Source organism: Stegastes partitus, unplaced genomic scaffold (assembly GCF_000690725.1).
Source record: "Stegastes partitus isolate 25-593 unplaced genomic scaffold, Stegastes_partitus-1.0.2 Scaffold1675, whole genome shotgun sequence".
Taxonomy (NCBI): Eukaryota; Metazoa; Chordata; class Actinopteri; family Pomacentridae; genus Stegastes; species Stegastes partitus.
Genome location: NW_007579406.1, coordinates 16,116 through 34,096, shown reverse-complemented (window position 1 = coordinate 34,096; position 17,981 = coordinate 16,116). Strand labels below are relative to the sequence as shown.

The following is a 17,981-nucleotide window of genomic DNA, read 5'->3' as shown; positions in this document are numbered from 1 at the left end:
AGCTGCAGGACTCGTCAGTTTCTGGCTGTTTCATGAAATGCTAAAACTTATTGTCCTCGTTGCGTTTTCCTTAAGGATTAATCCCAATGAAAGCACCACAGCACTAGAAGTAGAACTGCACAGCAACAACATGCTGCTTTATTGCATTTTAACAGCGGTGGAGCTGAAACCGTTTGTTCTGCAGAGCTGGGAACTAGAACTGAGCAACCTTCAGCACTTTACGAGCTCCAGTTGTGAGTTTATTCCACCATCTAGTGTTCGCTGAGGGTAACTCCTTGTTGGAATAATGCAAACCAACAGCTGTTCACTCCGTTTGATCTGTTCACCGTCGTAGAAACGATTCCCAAAATCTTCAGGCTGTGACCCTCAAAAACAAACAGATATATTTACAATCCCTGTCACAGTTTATGGCCTCAGTATATTCATCAGAATTGTGAGCGACCTCAAGTGGTTAAAGTATTTAGAATGAGGAGAAACGGCAAAAAAAATAAAATTAAAATAAAACATATGTCCCTTAACCTTTTGACCTTTACACCCTTCTGTACAGGCAAGTTTAGCACATCTACTATGACTTTTTTATTTGATCTGATCAAATAGCAAAGAGAATGAAAAATATAAAGAAAATAAAAATATATTTTAAAATATATATAACAAAATATTTTTAAAATTATATATATATATATACATATATATATATAAAACAATAAAATCATAAAAATAAAATCATAAAAATTTAAAAAATAAAATAAAAAATCAACTACTGTGGTAATAGAACCCAAAATGTGATTTCCAAGCATGTGGACACCAGGTCTTAAGAGGTTAAGTTGTAAAAATGTCCATTTTTGCTTTCGTTTTTCAAATCTCACTCACTTGTTGTAAAAATGAGATTTATTTCATTTTAAAATTCTCTCAGGTGTCTCTGATCCATTGAGCCCAAAGCTGTTCCTTTTGACAGTGTTGCAGCTTATTACTGGCTGCATTTGAGGATTTTTTCAAGTGGAAATTTTAAAAAAGAGCTTAGGTCTTCAATGCAACTCATTTCTCTAAGTTGGGCCTCCTCGTCTCCTCCGTCCTCCTGCCTTTAACCCAGAAATCAATCGCAGCTTGTCGTTTTGATGGACGCCTCCATTCCTAAAACACACCTCGAGGAGCGAGGAGGTTTGCTGGAGGAGCTATGAAGGAGGACACGCAGGTGTGTTCTCACTGAATCCATTGTGGAAGTGTTTTTAGCATCTGTGACGTATGAAAGACGCACAACTAGCACATGGCTTGGCAAATGTTTTTGTGTAATATCCCACTATATGAGTTATGAGTAAATATATACTGTAAGTTGTCATGAACAATGTTCTGCTCATCCTACAGAGATCATAAAATGCAGCACTCGGCTGTAACAAAACAATGAATAGATGATGCCAGACGTCATGTTTAACTGACATCGCTGTAAAACAACAGTCAAGTCTCACTTTTTAAAATGCCTCTCTTCTTGTGTCTCGTCTTGGATACTTTTAATAGTCACTATATAACTCTGGTCTATTATTGGTTGCTTTTGGACATTTAAATACAAAAACTTCACATATTTTACTTTTAAGTGGTCAACCATCTTATGTCTTTAAATCCTCCAGTCAAATCACAGATCAACCTTTAGGTCAGTGTTGCCCATAATCTCAAAAAGAGCTGTTTCTTTTAGCTTAATACCTGCTTCAAATTATGCCAAAAATGCTACTAGGCTTGTTTTTTTTTTGTTTGTTTTTTTAAATAAAGATTTTACTGACAATAACAGGGCTTAAACAGCACCATCAAACCTACTGACAACTGTTCTGCTCCTGATAGGTAGACTGACTCATTCATACAAATATCAGATACTTATAGAATGTAACTTAATTTATGAGATGCTACGATACATGGCCAACCTATTTACCTGTCCCAATGTGAGAAGTTTAGATCCAATGGTCAATGTATTGATGTGTTAATGGATATGTGCCTGGCTTGTGAGGCAGTGATTTTTAATGAGAAAAGCCTGAGGCGGTGAATGAGGCGTGACGAACACCTGAATGTAAATCAGTCACAATAAAGAAGTGGACTTTTTAAAATAAGAATATTAAGTGATAAATATTCAGATTCACCAACATCTAAATGAAAAATATGTATTTTGTATTTGAAATCTACAAACACTTTCATTAAAGTTAACCAGAATTTGATTTGATGTTTGATCAGCTGGAATAGGCTTCAGGCCCCTGGCGACCCTAGTGAGGATTAAGTGGTGTATAAATAATGGATGGATGATATCAACCAGATAAGTTCAGATATTATCTTGATTACATGAAGATATATAGGGCAAGATGCAAACAGTTATTGTGTCTGTCGATGCCACATGAATATTAAAATGGACTCACACAGAGTCCTAAGTTTTTCAGAGCATTAGCAACTGATGAACATAAGGACAGGTGACAAATGAAAGGAAAAACCTGAACTCTTGACCCCTACATCAAGGAGATCTGGTGGCTCTGTTACGCTATTTGTGGATCATTTTGCCAGAATGGGTTTGTGTCCCATCTATCCTGGTAGTAGTAGTGGTGGTGGTCTCTTCCAGGATGACAACGCTCCTTTATATATGACACAAGGGCTCACTAAATGATTTCATCAGCATAAAAACATTGTGGATCGCATGCACCTATGGTAGTTACTTTAACTGTTTTGCTTGCTTTAACTGTACTCTGGCAAAACAATTTCCTTCGGGATGAATAAAGTTTATCTTTATCTTTATCTTTATCTTTAGATTTAGGATAGGGATTGACGATATATCTGCGACCACATCGGTATCGACTGATTTTTATTTTTTTTTCACCATATATCGGTATCGATCCGTTGAACAAATTTAGCCAATGCGAATAAACAATGACTGTCTAACATTAGTGCCTTCGTCTCTGCATTTGATATTGCTGCTATTTCACAGATGTTTTTACTTAAATGTTTCTGGACTTATATATGTTAAAATATGTTTTACTTTTGCTACGTAATAAAGAAGACTATGTGGTCTAATTTGGTATAGGCTACCTTTAAGTAGTTTTCACATTCTCACAGTGCTTACTTATACTCATTTTTCATTGTGAACAAAAATTGAATATCGACATTGGTAATATTGGTTATCTGCGATATCAGAAATCTTAATATCAGATATCAGTATCGGCCAGAAATTTTAATATTGTGCATCACTAATTCAGTACCAATGTTTCAGGCAGCAATCTCCACCAACATCCTCAAAACACCAAATTAGGGAATAATTTTTGAAAAAAAATGGTGTTCTAGACACCTGGTGCAATCAATGCCATCACCTTGCTAAGACACTTTATGTCAGCCTTTCCTTTAATTTGTCACCCATCTGTACATTCCTGGAGACAAAGATGGCACAGACACGAGTCTGACCTAGAACTTTCCTGCTGAAATGCCACTATAAACACCACATACACATACACCCAGGTCAGTTCCAATGATTTTTTAATATAGTTGGCAATCAAAGATGATTTTCATTTGAATCATTATTTACACATCAGTATGTACAGTGGTCGAAGAGGAGCAGGGGGCTGTAGTTACACTGTGTGCCTGCGCCAGGGGAAGGGAGGAGGACAGGAGGGCTGGTGGTGGTAGTAGTGGGGGGTTGGGGGTAGCAGACATTCATCCTTTGACAGAAATGAATGAATAAATCCAGTAATCTACTTCACTCATCCATTCAGCGGCATGTGTGCATAGCTCGGACACAGATTTGGCGACGCACACACACCCCACACACAGAATAAATATGCACACTCAGTATACAGCATGAACAATCCATTGACGATAGATAAGACAGCGATGCGCGTGGCCGACCCTTGTGTCGAAGCCTCACCCGATCGCGCACACCTGCAAATCACAGATCCTCGCATGTACACAGAACTACAGCTAAACAGAAACACGACACACACCGCTACACTCGGCCCGAGCCTCTCCAGGCATTTCACATTTGAGAGCTTTGTGCTAATTATGTCTTCACTTTTCTGTCCTGCAAGACTTAAGACTAAGACAGGTATTTAGAATACAGCGTAGGCATTTTTAATTTGTATATTTTCATCATGTTGTCATGAAAAAAACACTTCTTGAATCTTCCAACACATTTCAGGAATTCATTTGACTAAATACCACTAATTATTTAACCTAAAGTGAAGTTATTATTGTCTGAGGATCTACGAATCAGTGAGCAAAGCATTTAAACTTTAGATATAGTGTCTCATTAATTGAGCAGCTGGCACCAAAATTAGTTTAAATGTAGACGTAACAGTTTGGAACTCCTTGTATACTGTTGAAAATCAGAAAACAAGGCAACATTACTTCACATGACAACATTACAACTGTAATCATCTGGAGAAAAGTGCCATTTCAGGATGAGACTACACAATATTTTACCTTTAGGATGGTTTCTGTGTCAGATTGGGTGACTATCGTTGCAAGTTTTTGCTACTTAGACTGAATCATCACATCTTACATGACAGTAAAAAAACTGTTAATTTCCGAGGAATGACTTCACTGTAGCACCTCGCAGCACTCACGTAGTTTCTCTCCTGACTCCTCATGCTAACAGCTGTGTGGGGAAAAGCACTCTGAGGTAATATGGATCATTTTCAGTCAACGAATTGCAAAAACTCAGCAGAGAAATGGGAAATATTTCACCAGAACCTTTGAGGCCCCAGAAGGTGCGTTGGTTGTCTCTCACAATGACGCTACACAACCCTCATCTCTGGCGTCTCACATCTGTCGAGTTTACAGAGTCCCTACTTTAATTTACACCTGGATGACTATTTTTTTGTACTGACAGGACAGAAAAATATGTCAGGATTATGGATATGTCTCCAAAGTTGCAATAATGTTTGCTAACCTGCTTGGTTTAGACTTTAAAACAGCAGCATTTTCAGCAACTTGATTGCAATCATAAAAGTCTCAATTATAAGAAATGACTCGAGAGGCTCAGAGAAGCACTTAGAGCTGGACACACTCAGTCGAAGTTACAGTACTTGAGTAGCTGATCGAGGCGTACACACATCTAGGACTTTGGTGCATCATGGGACAATCAGGAGTGTTTTTCTTCAGGCGCCGATCTGATCGATCAGTCCATATATATATTTATATATTTATACCTATAAATCCATTCAATGAGCTATGTACAAAGTATGGCAAAGAAAAATCTTTATTTAAATTTATCAGCAGATGTCATTGGCTCGTCACTGTCTAGTCCATAATGTCTCCAGTGATGTGAACGTTTCATGCTTTAGGGGGTGAGTCCATACCGGCAACCTGCGGCGGTGTTTGACATGGACTCATGGACCCGATCCGCCCCAGAGCAAAGGCTCGGTGGAGTCCATCCGGGTTTAGTCCGACAACAAGGGTTCGGGTGGTCTCGCCACCAGGGTCATGTGGCGTTGACCTCCATGATGTGGTCGTCAGTGGAGGGCAGCACCAGGACCTGGCGTGCGTGGGTGTGGTTGAACACCTGTCCGGGGCTGAAGGGCTCGAGACGTGGCATGGCCACACCCTTCTGCTGCTGGTCGCCGCTGCCCACAGAGTGGACGCTGCCTCGGCTGCGGATGCTCGCTGTGTCCGCCTGGTCGTCCAGCGTCTTGTCCAGCAGGGACAGACTGTCATTCTCCACGCAGCTATCTGAGGGTGGAAAGGAATAAACTTGATGAGAGAGGAGATCAGCAAGCCAAAAGACATTCATTTGCCACTGCAATGTTGCTGCTGAGATTTGGGGATGCTCTGACAAACACACAAACATCACAGAACACAAGCTGGCAGAAAGGTTGTAAACAAAATGCCCAATTCTGCCAAACCCTTTAGAGAGATAAAATCTAAATTAAAACCCTAAATAATCTTTTATGTCTTTTGTTGAAGAGGGTTTTTGTGGCTTCATTAAATCTTCTCCTTTTCAATGTTACTGGAAACATGGACCTGCTTCCACTCAACCCTCTGAAAACCAAAACTTACTGGCAGGTTTGAGAAACATGTTTTCTTTGAAAAAAAAAATGTTGAAAATGACAACATTTATCAGAACAAAAACTGTAAAAAAGAATCTTGTGCAATAACTAACTATAAGCGTAAAACTGTAAGATTTCATCAGAATCTCTTTGTTTAAAAATTTGCCAAAAATCAACTATTTGCACTAACCATATTCATTAAAATACTAAAAAATCTGCACTGCTTGGCACAACCAAAAAGCCCTTACTGCAGGGGTGTCCAATCCTGGTCCTGGAGGGCCACAATCCTGCATGTTTTAGATGTTTCCCTCTTCCAACACACCTGTTTCAAATGATCAGGATTGTTATCAGGCTTCTGCAGAGCTTGATGATGAGCTGATCATTTGTGTTGGAAGAGGGAAACGTCTAAAACATGCAGGATTGTGTTCTCGAGGACCAGGATTGGACACCCTTGCTTTAGTGACTCAGCTGCAACCAATAATCACATGACAAAAATTCAGGAACTATTGGGCTGAACTGGGCTGAACTGCAGGCCATGTTTCAGGAGCATATAGGAGACAAGTATGGGAACAAATTAAAAATGTACATAACAAAATATCCGTATTATGTAGAATCACCAGTTTTTCTCCATTGCATTGAGTTCTATCTAATTCTAGCCATGGATGTGCTTTTTCAGAAGAGGTGCAAGACTTTATTTTGCAGTGAAGAATGAGCCCACAACGAGCAATAAACTCCTAGAAACCGCTTGGTGCTCAGAGCTTGTGCTTAACATTTGTCCTGAACCTAATTTGGCTGATAGAGAACCGGTGGTTTAACAATGCTAAGGTGTTGTTTACTCAATATTTCGCTGCCTTTTACTCTTTTAGGACATTTTTGTACAACGTTCTTCTTCTGTAATTTTACCTGCTGTTGCTAAACCAGAATTTCTGCTGCTTGTTTAAAATTTAAGTGTCCATTTCTTCACAATTGAACCAACATCTTAAAAGATGTGTGCTACTACGGTCAAGGACTCTTACCCGGGTCTGGCTGAATGGCCACCGCTGCAGTGTGAGGCAGGTACTTCAGCACTTTGATCTTGGGGAAGGGCAGGTGTCCCGCAAACAGCGGCATCACCTCGATCTGCACCTTGTGGGTGGCATTGGCCGTCATGGGCATTGACACCATCCCTGAGCTCTTTCCACACACCGCCCAGTTACTGCTGCTGTCAGCCACTGTGGACGCACATGCACAAGATCAGGCCTCAGTACTGATGTTGCATTGGCTCTACAGTTTTTAGCTACAGTGGCTAAGGAAAATATGAGATTGCTTTATAGATACAGGTACTTCTACAAAACCAAATTAATCTACCAATAATCAATCTACTTCTAATAAAAACGTTTGAGTATCTGAGAAAACTGATAAAAATTGACTTAAAGGCTAAGTTTATAGTCAACAGCTGACTCACACACTGAGATCCTTCGCTTTCAATTGTCTACAACTAATTATTGTTTCCTATTGATTGGTCAACCAGTTATTCATTTTCATTTAACCTTTTTAGTCTATTAAATATCAAGTGTAACAAAAGACAGAAATGAAAACAAAGGCATATGGCAAAAAACAAAGCTGCAGGTGTAAATCTAAGAGGCAGGAACCTCACAACAACACTTACTGCTCACCGACTCACAACACATTTATATATCACTGTTTACTGTTATGCACTAAAACATCAAGTTCTTTTAATAAGCATAAAACTGTCTCTGATTCTGATCACAAGAGCTCAAGTAACGTTCAACTAGGACTGGAAATGCAAAAGTATACATTTGATTGGCTTAAAAGACAAATGACAATTTCTTTTTTAGTCCTCCTGTAAACCTCCATTGTCTATTGTTTGTGCTTTCACCAACCTCTACCATCTCTCATGATCTTTTAGAAAAGGTGCCTGATAACATACCTTCATACATGAGTTTGGTGGTTCTGAGGCCATCAGTGTCAGTCTTGCTGTCCTCTGCCACCTCTCCTTCTGCAGGTTCAGTCAGTCGTGTTATACACACCTCAAGTCCACAGAGGAAACCTGAGCGACAGTGCTGCTCACCGGCAGGAGGCAAAATCTCTGCTCTCACACTGTACAATGTCTGAAAGCACAAAAGAGAATTTATTTGTAGCTCAAAAGTGGCAGGGCTTCTTTCTTAACCATGAACTAAAAAGCAAGCATTTCCTCACATTAGCCGTATCACAAGCATATTTATTTACCAAATTTCATATTTAACCTCACCTAGCCTGCTGTAATCAGCTAGCCACAATAGAAATACTGAAAACAAATGTCACTTGTTAATGTTTAATCTGTTCTGATGTTTTTAAAAAGCTGTTGACATTTGAGCTGCTGACAACACAGTCCTAGCAGCACTCGAGTATTTAAGGCAAAAGAAACCAAAACAAGGGTTTAAGTGGACTCACAGTGACTCTCTCGAGCTGGAACTGGTAGTGGAAGGGTTTGAAGGCAGAGATGTCTTGGTTGAGAGGAGAAAAGTTGGCAGAGAAAACACACTGGAGACAGGAGGGCAGGTCATCCTTCCACCTCACCTCCCACAGGCAGAACACGCTGTGCTTACTGCACAGAAGCTGCACACAACAGAAGACACACCAGACATCAGTGTGAAATAACGATGATGTTTGATTTATTTTTTTCAATCTATATCAAAACATGTACGATGTATATAGACAGTCAGGCAGCGCCCACACTGATGGGAAGGAACTTAAAAATACTGAGACATGAGCTCCCTCTTCACTGAGGAGATGTTTTCAGAGAACTTGCACCAAGATCAATAGATGATTAACATCTTGTTGTGTAACTGCCACCTCCTGTTTAAGAGTACAGTTAAATGGACAAATTATCAAGACAGACTCTGCAAGTTCTGAATTTCTTTGAGAAAACCTCCACAGAGAAACCTTCTCATCAGAAACCATCTCATCCAGTCGCTTTGAACTTCAAGATCGCTTCAGCTGTCAGAGCTTCTCACCTTTCTACATGAGGCTTTTTTAAAATCCCACACAGAAGGCCATTTAATACGTATGAAAGTACAATAAAAATCCAGCAGGAACCATATGTCCAAGAATAATTGCTTATTACATGCAGTACATCATACTTGTTTATGGCAATAATTAATACTGATGTAATGAACTAAAATTAATGCAACCACACCCTGATGAGCTGCACAAAATGGATGGATCAGCCGATTAAAAATGATTACTGTATTTAATTTAGGCCAATATAAATTCCTTTATTTCCATCAGCTTCCTACAGCAGCTAGCAGTAATACAGTCTTTGCTGTAGACCTGGATTGAGGAAGTACTGGTTTGTGGGTGTGTGATGTATGTGCAATGCCGCCCAACAACCTGCACTCTGGTATGAAATGACATCACTATGAACGTTGTGGTCTACGGCAGGCAGGAAAAAATATTTAGGACTCTTTAAAAATTAAATTCCAGACTTTAGTACCTTCTCCTATTTTGGAGAAACTGAACTCTATGCTTTTTTAGGATTTTACAAGACCTGTAGATGTCTTTGGGAAACTCATTTTGGCTGCTCGCAAACACAGCAATGTCTCGCCCTACTCAGAATTTACAACCATAAATTGGAGCATGTAAGTCAGGAAATTGAGAGATTCACCTTCAGGTTAGTTCCCTTGAGATGGAAGGTTGAAACTAAGTAGTCTGTATTTATGCTCATTTGTGTGGCCTGAAAAGTCATATTTTTCAACTTTTTTAATATTTCCCTGTATTGCAAGTGATATACATTACACAAGTGCTGCATCATCATTCAAAACACTGAGACATTTGGTTATTTTCGTTTTCTCTGCTCACCTGTTGTGTTTTAGTGTTGAGGGATTGTAGCTCCAGTGACACGTGTTGCTTCTCTGTCAGCTTCACTTCTGCCAGCGTGAAGTTCACATCTGACACGTTCTGCACACACACCTGGATGTACTTCCTGAGAGGCCGAATCAAAGGTCACCAGTCAGTCATATGTATAAAAAGGATCATATTAATATTAAATAAGCAAACATTAGCTTCCTGCATAATGTAGATTTCATATGAACGAGCAACTTCCCCAAAGATTCCCATGGATAAACACTAACGGCTCAACAATACAAGACAGCGCCATCTTGCGAACATCATGTCTTTAGTTTTCCATTACCTATTTCAATTAAAGTTTGTATCTTGTGACTTGCAATAGATATATTACAACTAAACTTGCTCCACTTTTCAGCAACACTCAAGTGTAAATACAATCTTCCTCTTTACGTTTCATACAGGTTGCAGTTCTTGACGTGTGACATGAACAGCTGTCAGGCCTTATGGAATTTATCCATAGATCCGATCAGAGTGAATCTAATACAAATGCAAAGGCAACAGCATTTGATTTATATTTTTGGAGGGTTAGCGTCTTCAGCAACCATTCCAAATATTGCTGTTCGTGGTAATTAATTGAATGGAATCTTAGATAAATTCAGAAGAGTTGTGAACACATCTCCCCAGTTCTAATGAAGTCAGGAGCAGATCCATAAAGTGTGGGTAAGAGTCTCTATTTGATTTTTGTATCGAGCACATAAAGAGTTCAATCCTAAAATTTTGGCTAATTTTTCTTCCGTATACTGAAGGTGATGGACAACTTGAAACTGAAAGAGTCCACGTTGAGCACATATAGATAAAGAATGGACCCTGTTCAGAATTGAATCCTGTATTTCTTCATTCAGCTGCAAATTTAGGTCCTCTTCCCTTAAGCCTTTAATTATAGATAAGAAGTAGCAATCAAGACGAGAAACGAGGAACTACGTCCTTTCCAAGTGGATTTACAGCCAGAATGTTGTCTCTTATTCTAATTTTGATGGAACTTGTGTTTCAAATTTTAATGAGAATAAAACATTTAATTTTATATGCATTTCTGTGAAAACGGAGGCTCACCTGTTACCAGCAGAAAGCAGTGAGTGTTTGGTCTTGAAGGGGATGTAGAAGGTGAGGGCGAGCAGCGTGGAGTAGATCGACCACGGACAGTCGATGGACATCTGCAGAGAGAAACAAGCGAGATGGTACTATTAAATATTTCCAGGTACAAAACAGACAATATGCAGTTAAAAGGAGACAATATTTATCTGGATGATGCTGGTTCTGCTTCAGAAAAGTTTAGAGCTGCACCCAACAATTTCTTCACAGATTATTACCTCTGCTGAACATTTTGCCAATAAATTGATATGTTTGGTTTATATATCATTGTGAAAACTGTGTGTTACAGTAGCTTAGAGCCTAAAATGACACAATCAGCTTCACTGTTTTGTACAACCAAGACTCGCAATACCAGAAATAATACATTTAATATAATGGAAGGCAAACAAATCCCCACTTACTCTCAATCTCAATTAACTGTATAATTGTTGAAGCTCTAGAAAATGCACAATATGCTGCATAGGTATCATCCATAGCAGCAGAAATGTGAAATGCCTCCATCGCTGCCTCACTCATTTCTCCAACATTAGTTAAAACTCATTCTACTATCTCAAAGTGTGAAATGTGTTTGTTTTTCTCACCCTCTGGTCGATGGCGGTCATGGGCGTGTCGGGATGACTGTAGCTTCGAGGTCGATGGCGCACCTCCCCGTTGGTCAGCCTCTCATTGGCGGGTCGCTCGGATCCGGACGGGATAATGCACAAAACCTCCAGCTGGAACTCCAGAGTGTGGTAGGGAGGAGTGGGAGGAAGGGTGATGCTGGTCACCTTTTCAGACGACTGGATGGACAGAGTGCTTTCATCTACCAACTCTGAAAACGTGACACAAAATCCAGATGTAAGACTTTTAAACTTGTCTTCGGCCCCATTTACACATAGCACAAATGGTGATATTTCAATGTGTTTGGGCCTTTGGTTTACATATAAACCACCTACAAGTCACCAAAAATGATCATATCTAAAAATTTCGGCCAAAGCGGAGATTTGGAAAAACTCCGTCTTAACGTTTGCATGTAGACAGGAGATTGAGTTTGATGTTACAGCATGTGACAAAAGCATCATCAGCATCATATGTGTGCGACCCATGTTTACAGTTTGGCTCCCGTGATAGAAACGGATGCTGTTAATATTTGTAATATTAATATAATGTCAATATTTTCAAGTATTTTACTTGTTTTGTTCTCTTACACCACATTTAGAAGTAGCTCCACTTCTCTATTGGTCCAAACAAACAACCATCGTGCCATTATCGTTGAAGTAACAAGAACTAATTTGTGCCATTCGTTGTGTTTTTTTCCAGGATTCTGATTGGCTAGCATGGCTTTATGCTTCCCGTTACACTGCCCCGTATAGATCTGGCATGCTCATAGCAGTTCTTAACGACATGTTTATGCGGGTTTGTGTAAACAAAGATTTTTTTATTATTTTAAACAATCTGGTGTGAACATCGTTATTTCTGAAAACGTAGATCCGTTTCTGTAAATACCCGGTTATGTGTAAACATGGCCTCAGTTAATTTGTATATAGGTGCACTTGTTGTGGTCACCTTTCTGTAGTAACGATGCAGGGATTTGTCAGAGTGATTGGGACAAGACAAGAAAACAAAAGGTGCTTTTACGCTGGATAACCCTGGTTTCTCTGCTATGTCAATGTGTAATCACATTTCATGCATGATTTTTACACTTAGTCACCACAAAAGCTTTCAGCCAGGGAAAGAAAGACAGTAGTGGGATAAACCGTCAGAAAAGATCACTAACTACCTAAACCCAAAACCATCATGAGGGTATCAATGGTAACTTCCTATGCCTAGATGTAGTTACTGACCAGCAGTAGGGCTGCTGATGCGGGCAGTGCAGCTGCTGGAGGGCAGGATGGGCATGGTGTCTGTGTTGCTGAGCTGCAAAGCATCTCCCTTCTTCACAGCGTAGTGACCCGTCAACAGAGTAAACTTCACCATCTGAGGCAGGCCGGCCAACAGCGGCTCTGAACACACAAACACAATGAGCAAAAAACACACATAAGGTTCATGTGTAAAAACAAAAGCGACACATTGTTAATCTGAACAGGAGGAAAGTCAACTGAAGCAAGCTGGTGAAACTTCCTGATTTGTTGCATGGTCATTAGGATCAGTAATTTGTAAAGGCACACTGACAAGCTTGTAAATAAAACATAAAGATACTGATACTCTAAACACACTGATAGTATCACCTGCATGTTGTTTTATGGACTAATCAGAAGTTGGGAAAATATCGAACTTAAACTACCATCAATACTAAACTAGTGAGTACAGTTCCTTTACTTCTGCTCAATGTTATTACTGTAATTTGTGGACTGTAAGCCGCTACTTTTTTCACACACTTTGAACACTGCGGCTTAAACAATGATGTAGCTAATTAATGGATTTTTATGAATTTGCCTCAAGACATAAGTGACATTGACAGCGACAACAAAAAAGAGAGACTGAGGAAGTGTGTGACGAAGTAATTCTGAGGCTGTTCAATACCAACACTGAAGAAGACGACTTTAGTGGTTTTAGTGCGCGGGAGGAAGATGAAGATAGTGATTAATGACTTTTCTGGTAGGCGACTGTATTTTTAATTTTTTTAACCAGTTGTATTACAGCACTGTTCGGAAAAAAGCATTTACGGTACGTATTTGTGTATGCTACCGGTATGCATTTAATTAAAAGTTAAAAAGAAATCTTACTGTGTAAATATCTCATGTTACAACATGGACACCTGTGGCTTATAGACAAGTACGGCCTATATATGTACACTTTTTTTTTTTCTTTTCAAAGTTAGTGGGTGTGGCTTATATTCAGGTGCGCTCCATAGTCCGAAAATTCTCTTTAGTCAAAAAATAAATAACTGCAAGTGGGAAAACCTTATATTATCTTCACAGCGTTTGCAGATGATGATATCACAAACCCTGTGTATTTATACACAGCAAATACAGAACAGAACCTACCAGGCTTATGCAGAGACAGTTAAATCATGTGACTAACTACACACAAATGTGAGACTCAACAGCATAAGGGATTTATTCTAGATACGCTCAGGCTCTTGTGCTTTCCTTTAAGACAGTCACATACACATTCACAACATGGTTCGCTGATGAAGCCTCGGGACTGTTTTTCATGGTCTACATTTTAAGTTTGATCAATAACAGAGATCTGAAAAAGCTGTGAGTGCAAACACAATGCTCAGCACTGCAGGAGATTCACAGAAATTTCTTAGGCTGTTCATTTGTCAGTAGAAATCAATTTAAAAGATAAATGAGTAAAAATGCACACAACTTCAGTGTTTCAGAAAATCATCTTCATTTGTACAATTTCAAAATACCACAACCTGAGATTGGAAGCGTTTGGTTTTACTCATCATATTAAAAATTCTGACCTGAGAGAGGCTCCACGGTGAGCTGGGGCTCCTGAGAATACACTTCATACTGGACCGACGGATAGATGTGAGGCAGGACAAACTGCACCTCGCCAACTGTGGCACACAGCTGACGCAACGTGTAAGTACCTGGCTGTTCACTCTACAAAGAAAAACAGAGGAGAGACAAGAGTGGCACAACAAAAGATGGAAAGTGAGACAAAAAGAAGAATGTTTTATCAGACAGATCAGTCAAAGTTCACAGAGAGTAGAAAGTGGAAAGGACAAATAACTTTTCTTGAATGTTAAAAAAAAACCCAACAACTTTGGAGTGGCAGTGTTGCAGTCAAGTGTCTTACTGGTGCTGTAAAGGTGATGCTGTTGTTCCCAGGCTCTAACGTTACATCCTGCACCTTCAGCATCTGTGCTCCTTCCTTCATGGCAACAGTAGGAGGGCTGACACAGTTGGGCGTGTCCGGCGGTGAATTGCTGTCATGACGACGCATGATCAGGTGAGTGTTTTTACACACCACTCCTGTAGAGTTGAGAGAATTGTCCGAAGGACTCCTGTCCTGAATCTCATCCAGCTCTAATGAAGGGCCGGTGGCCGAGGAGGAGGGAGGCCCCGCTGATGAGCTACCGTGGTTAAACTCTACTGTCCCTGGGTTTGTTTGTCTCTGAGCTCCCTTAGACCTTCCGTGAGTCCCTCCATGATCCACATCAAAGTGAATACTAGCAGCTAGTTGCTGTATGCGCACCGACACGGGCATCAAACATCGTAGAGTGAGCTCCACCTGCAGGATGGCTCCAGAGTGCACCGAGGCCGTCGCTGGATGGAACTGTAACCGTGTGAGCTGAGCAAAAACACTCATGCTGAGACAGACTTTGTTAGCTGTGGAGGAAGAAAGTAAAAATTCAGTGTTGAAGTAGACTTTTTTTTTTAAGGACAGAAGAACTCCTTGTGCACCTCTTTCATGAGGTAGGTGTGTAACAGAGGGACGAGCGTTTCAATGAGACTATTGCACACTAACTTGTAAAATTAAATTTAATAATATATTTTACTTTTTACAAATACAAGACAAACAGTGTGTATGACTATTTCTTAGGAACGAGTATGTAAGTGATCATGCACAATCAGAGAGAGTTGGCGAGCAGAAGACAAACTGGAGTGGTGCTTTGTTACACTGAATCTAATACTGAGACAGCCTGAAGTGTGGTCTCGCTACTAATTGATGTAACCACCTGACAAAAGAAAAGCAGGCTCTTTAAGTAATTGTCCTTTTTTTTCAAATCTGCTGCATAGTTGAAACAATGTTAAATTAGATTCACTGATTCAGTTTTTAACTGCTCATGTAAGATGAAGAAGAATACAAACTAATGTGGCTCTAGACTCCTGCAGCTGAGTTTACTTCACACATGATTCACACAGTGATTGAACTGGTGAGGGAAGTGATTACAGACAAAATACCAGTGAAAACCTCAGTTATTCAGCTCGGTAGATTCATATGCTATGTCCCACTGTTCTACGAGAGCATCAAGCTGAAATCCTCTCTGGTAAGATTGTCTTCTACTTGGGTGAAATCTCACACACCAGTAACTGAAGTAGAAATAGACGCTTCTGGAACGCACTGACCGATCATCAGACTGATGATACAGGAAAGAGTCCAGTACAAAGTGTTCTTCTGTAAAACTGTATGTCTTATAGATTATCTTGCCAGTAATGAACACGATCACTTACACTTGTCTCCAGACTTGCCAGCGAAGCTCAGAATTTCCTGACAAAAGTGCTTCCTCTCCTCTGTGGTCAGATTCACATCACCTGCCAACAAGGCACTGGTTTGCAAGTAGCTGAAGAGGGTTGTAAAGGAAACTAAATACTCCAAGATACTCCTACAAGAACACGAGCTTTGTGGGGACAACATAAGAACCATTTATCAGCCTTCCAAAACACAGGTACATTGGGCGAGTTTTTGTATCACAAATTGTCCAGCCTGCTTTAACTCTGACTGAAAAAATGTGACGATATGATTGGCCAAACTCAAAGCTGTGACATATTTAAAATAAAGTTTACATAAGTCTATTTGGCTATTTTAACAACTTCTTAAACCACAAACTATATCTATATATATTTTAAGAACTGACTCAGATAAATGCAGTGATTTCTACTAATATGTGAATAAACAACCTTATTTTTATATGAAGTTAATAAAACTCAAAGAGAGGCTTGTATTTGGTATTCAAAATAAAAGGTACATAGATCTGTTTTTTTTGTTTGTTTTTTTTTTTACTCTCTCACAGTTCCATCCTGGCACTATTGTAAAGTGACATACTTGGTCCTTAACTGGTCTTCTAGCTATTGCTAGTGATTTGAAGGATACTCTTCAGTTCTGCCCAGCAGTTTCTGACACTCTGCAATCTGTCTCCTGGTGTGAGTCACAGGGAGTCTCCAGCCTTCTGATACGTAAGACTTCAGAGCTTCCTGTAAAAAGGTTTCTGCTCGCTCAGGATCCCCCTTCCTCCTAATAAAAGACACAAAAACACATCAGATGACTTTCTTACAACTATAAAAAGGCTCAGAGATAACTTGACAGGATGTCTGTTGATCTGTAGATTTTTAAGTTAAGTGGAATAAACACAACAGACTGACTACAGTGAAACCTTGCTCATGTATGTATGAGTTCTGTGAGACTAGTGAAGAAATTTAATTTTAGCACACTGAATACATATAAAAGCAGCATCTGTGTCACTCAGTATTCACAAATGTTGTTTTTCCACACATTTATAAAGGAGCGTTACAGCCCTGGTGCCCTACCGATGTGATGTGATCAACCTCATTCTTGTTTCGTATATAAACTAGCAAGCCCCCCGCTCAGCCTGTTGCTTTGCCTGCTCCTCCTCCAACCTGCTTTCTGACCTGATCAAGCAACGCGACGCCAGCTTAAAAGCTCAGGAAATCCGTCACTCCGCATGGCTGTGATTTGGAGTTTGCAGCTCATTTCTGTGGCTCTTTGTTTGGCATTTTAGACGACTGTGCCAACAATCTCTGTTCATCCCAGACATGTGATTTGTCTAGCTACGAGTTTGTCACTGGAGGCTGAGCCAGGTTCAGGATATTATATATACAAGTCCATCTTATTTAACAGCAATTTAGGAGTTTAAGAGTGCTACTTCCACCTGTATTTTTTTTGTTTGGTCAGTAAGTGCAGGTTGGGCAGCTCAGGATTTTAATTTTGAGCTGGTTTGTTGTCTATATAAATTGGGTAAATTAGTTTAAATTTTTTAATCGGAAGTTCTCCTTTTGTTTGATCTGACTAGTATTCACTGCCTGATGCCTTTTTTGATATGTGCTGATTTATGCTGTTATGCCAAAAACAAATAAAAACAACATTCAGCTTTGGTACAGCCCTGATCATCTGCTTGTTTATTTGCTACTTCCCATTTCCCCTCGTGAGCGTAACTGTAACAAGTGTTTTTTTTGTGTTTTTTTTTAATCACTACAATACGTGAAACTGCATGTGAAGCCTGTGACAGCCATTCACTAATAACCTGTCTGACATTTGAATCTGTATTTACAAAGTGTGGCAAGACCTGACATCAAAGAAGCAGAGACACAGCTCATTTCCTCGTTT

At 39.7% G+C, this 17,981-nt stretch overlaps 1 protein-coding gene across 1 annotated transcript in view; it reads right to left on the bottom strand.

Moving 5' to 3' along the window:
- Positions 1 to 3,478: 3,478 nt before the first annotated feature.
- Positions 3,479 to 17,981, bottom strand: part of trappc10 (trafficking protein particle complex subunit 10) — a 30,401-nt gene continuing 15,898 nt past the window's right edge. The window contains exons 12-23 of the mRNA XM_008301463.1: positions 16,731 to 16,871; positions 16,091 to 16,200; positions 14,712 to 15,244; positions 14,374 to 14,515; positions 12,803 to 12,961; positions 11,561 to 11,790; positions 10,941 to 11,041; positions 9,843 to 9,966; positions 8,436 to 8,600; positions 7,933 to 8,113; positions 7,019 to 7,213; positions 3,479 to 5,685 (exon numbers count right to left, since the gene is read on the bottom strand). Coding sequence (XP_008299685.1) covers positions 5,438 to 5,685; positions 7,019 to 7,213; positions 7,933 to 8,113; positions 8,436 to 8,600; positions 9,843 to 9,966; positions 10,941 to 11,041; positions 11,561 to 11,790; positions 12,803 to 12,961; positions 14,374 to 14,515; positions 14,712 to 15,244; positions 16,091 to 16,200; positions 16,731 to 16,871 — 2,329 coding nt within the window. The 3' untranslated portion in view covers positions 3,479 to 5,437. The remainder of the gene's footprint in view (positions 5,686 to 7,018; positions 7,214 to 7,932; positions 8,114 to 8,435; positions 8,601 to 9,842; positions 9,967 to 10,940; positions 11,042 to 11,560; positions 11,791 to 12,802; positions 12,962 to 14,373; positions 14,516 to 14,711; positions 15,245 to 16,090; positions 16,201 to 16,730; positions 16,872 to 17,981) is intronic.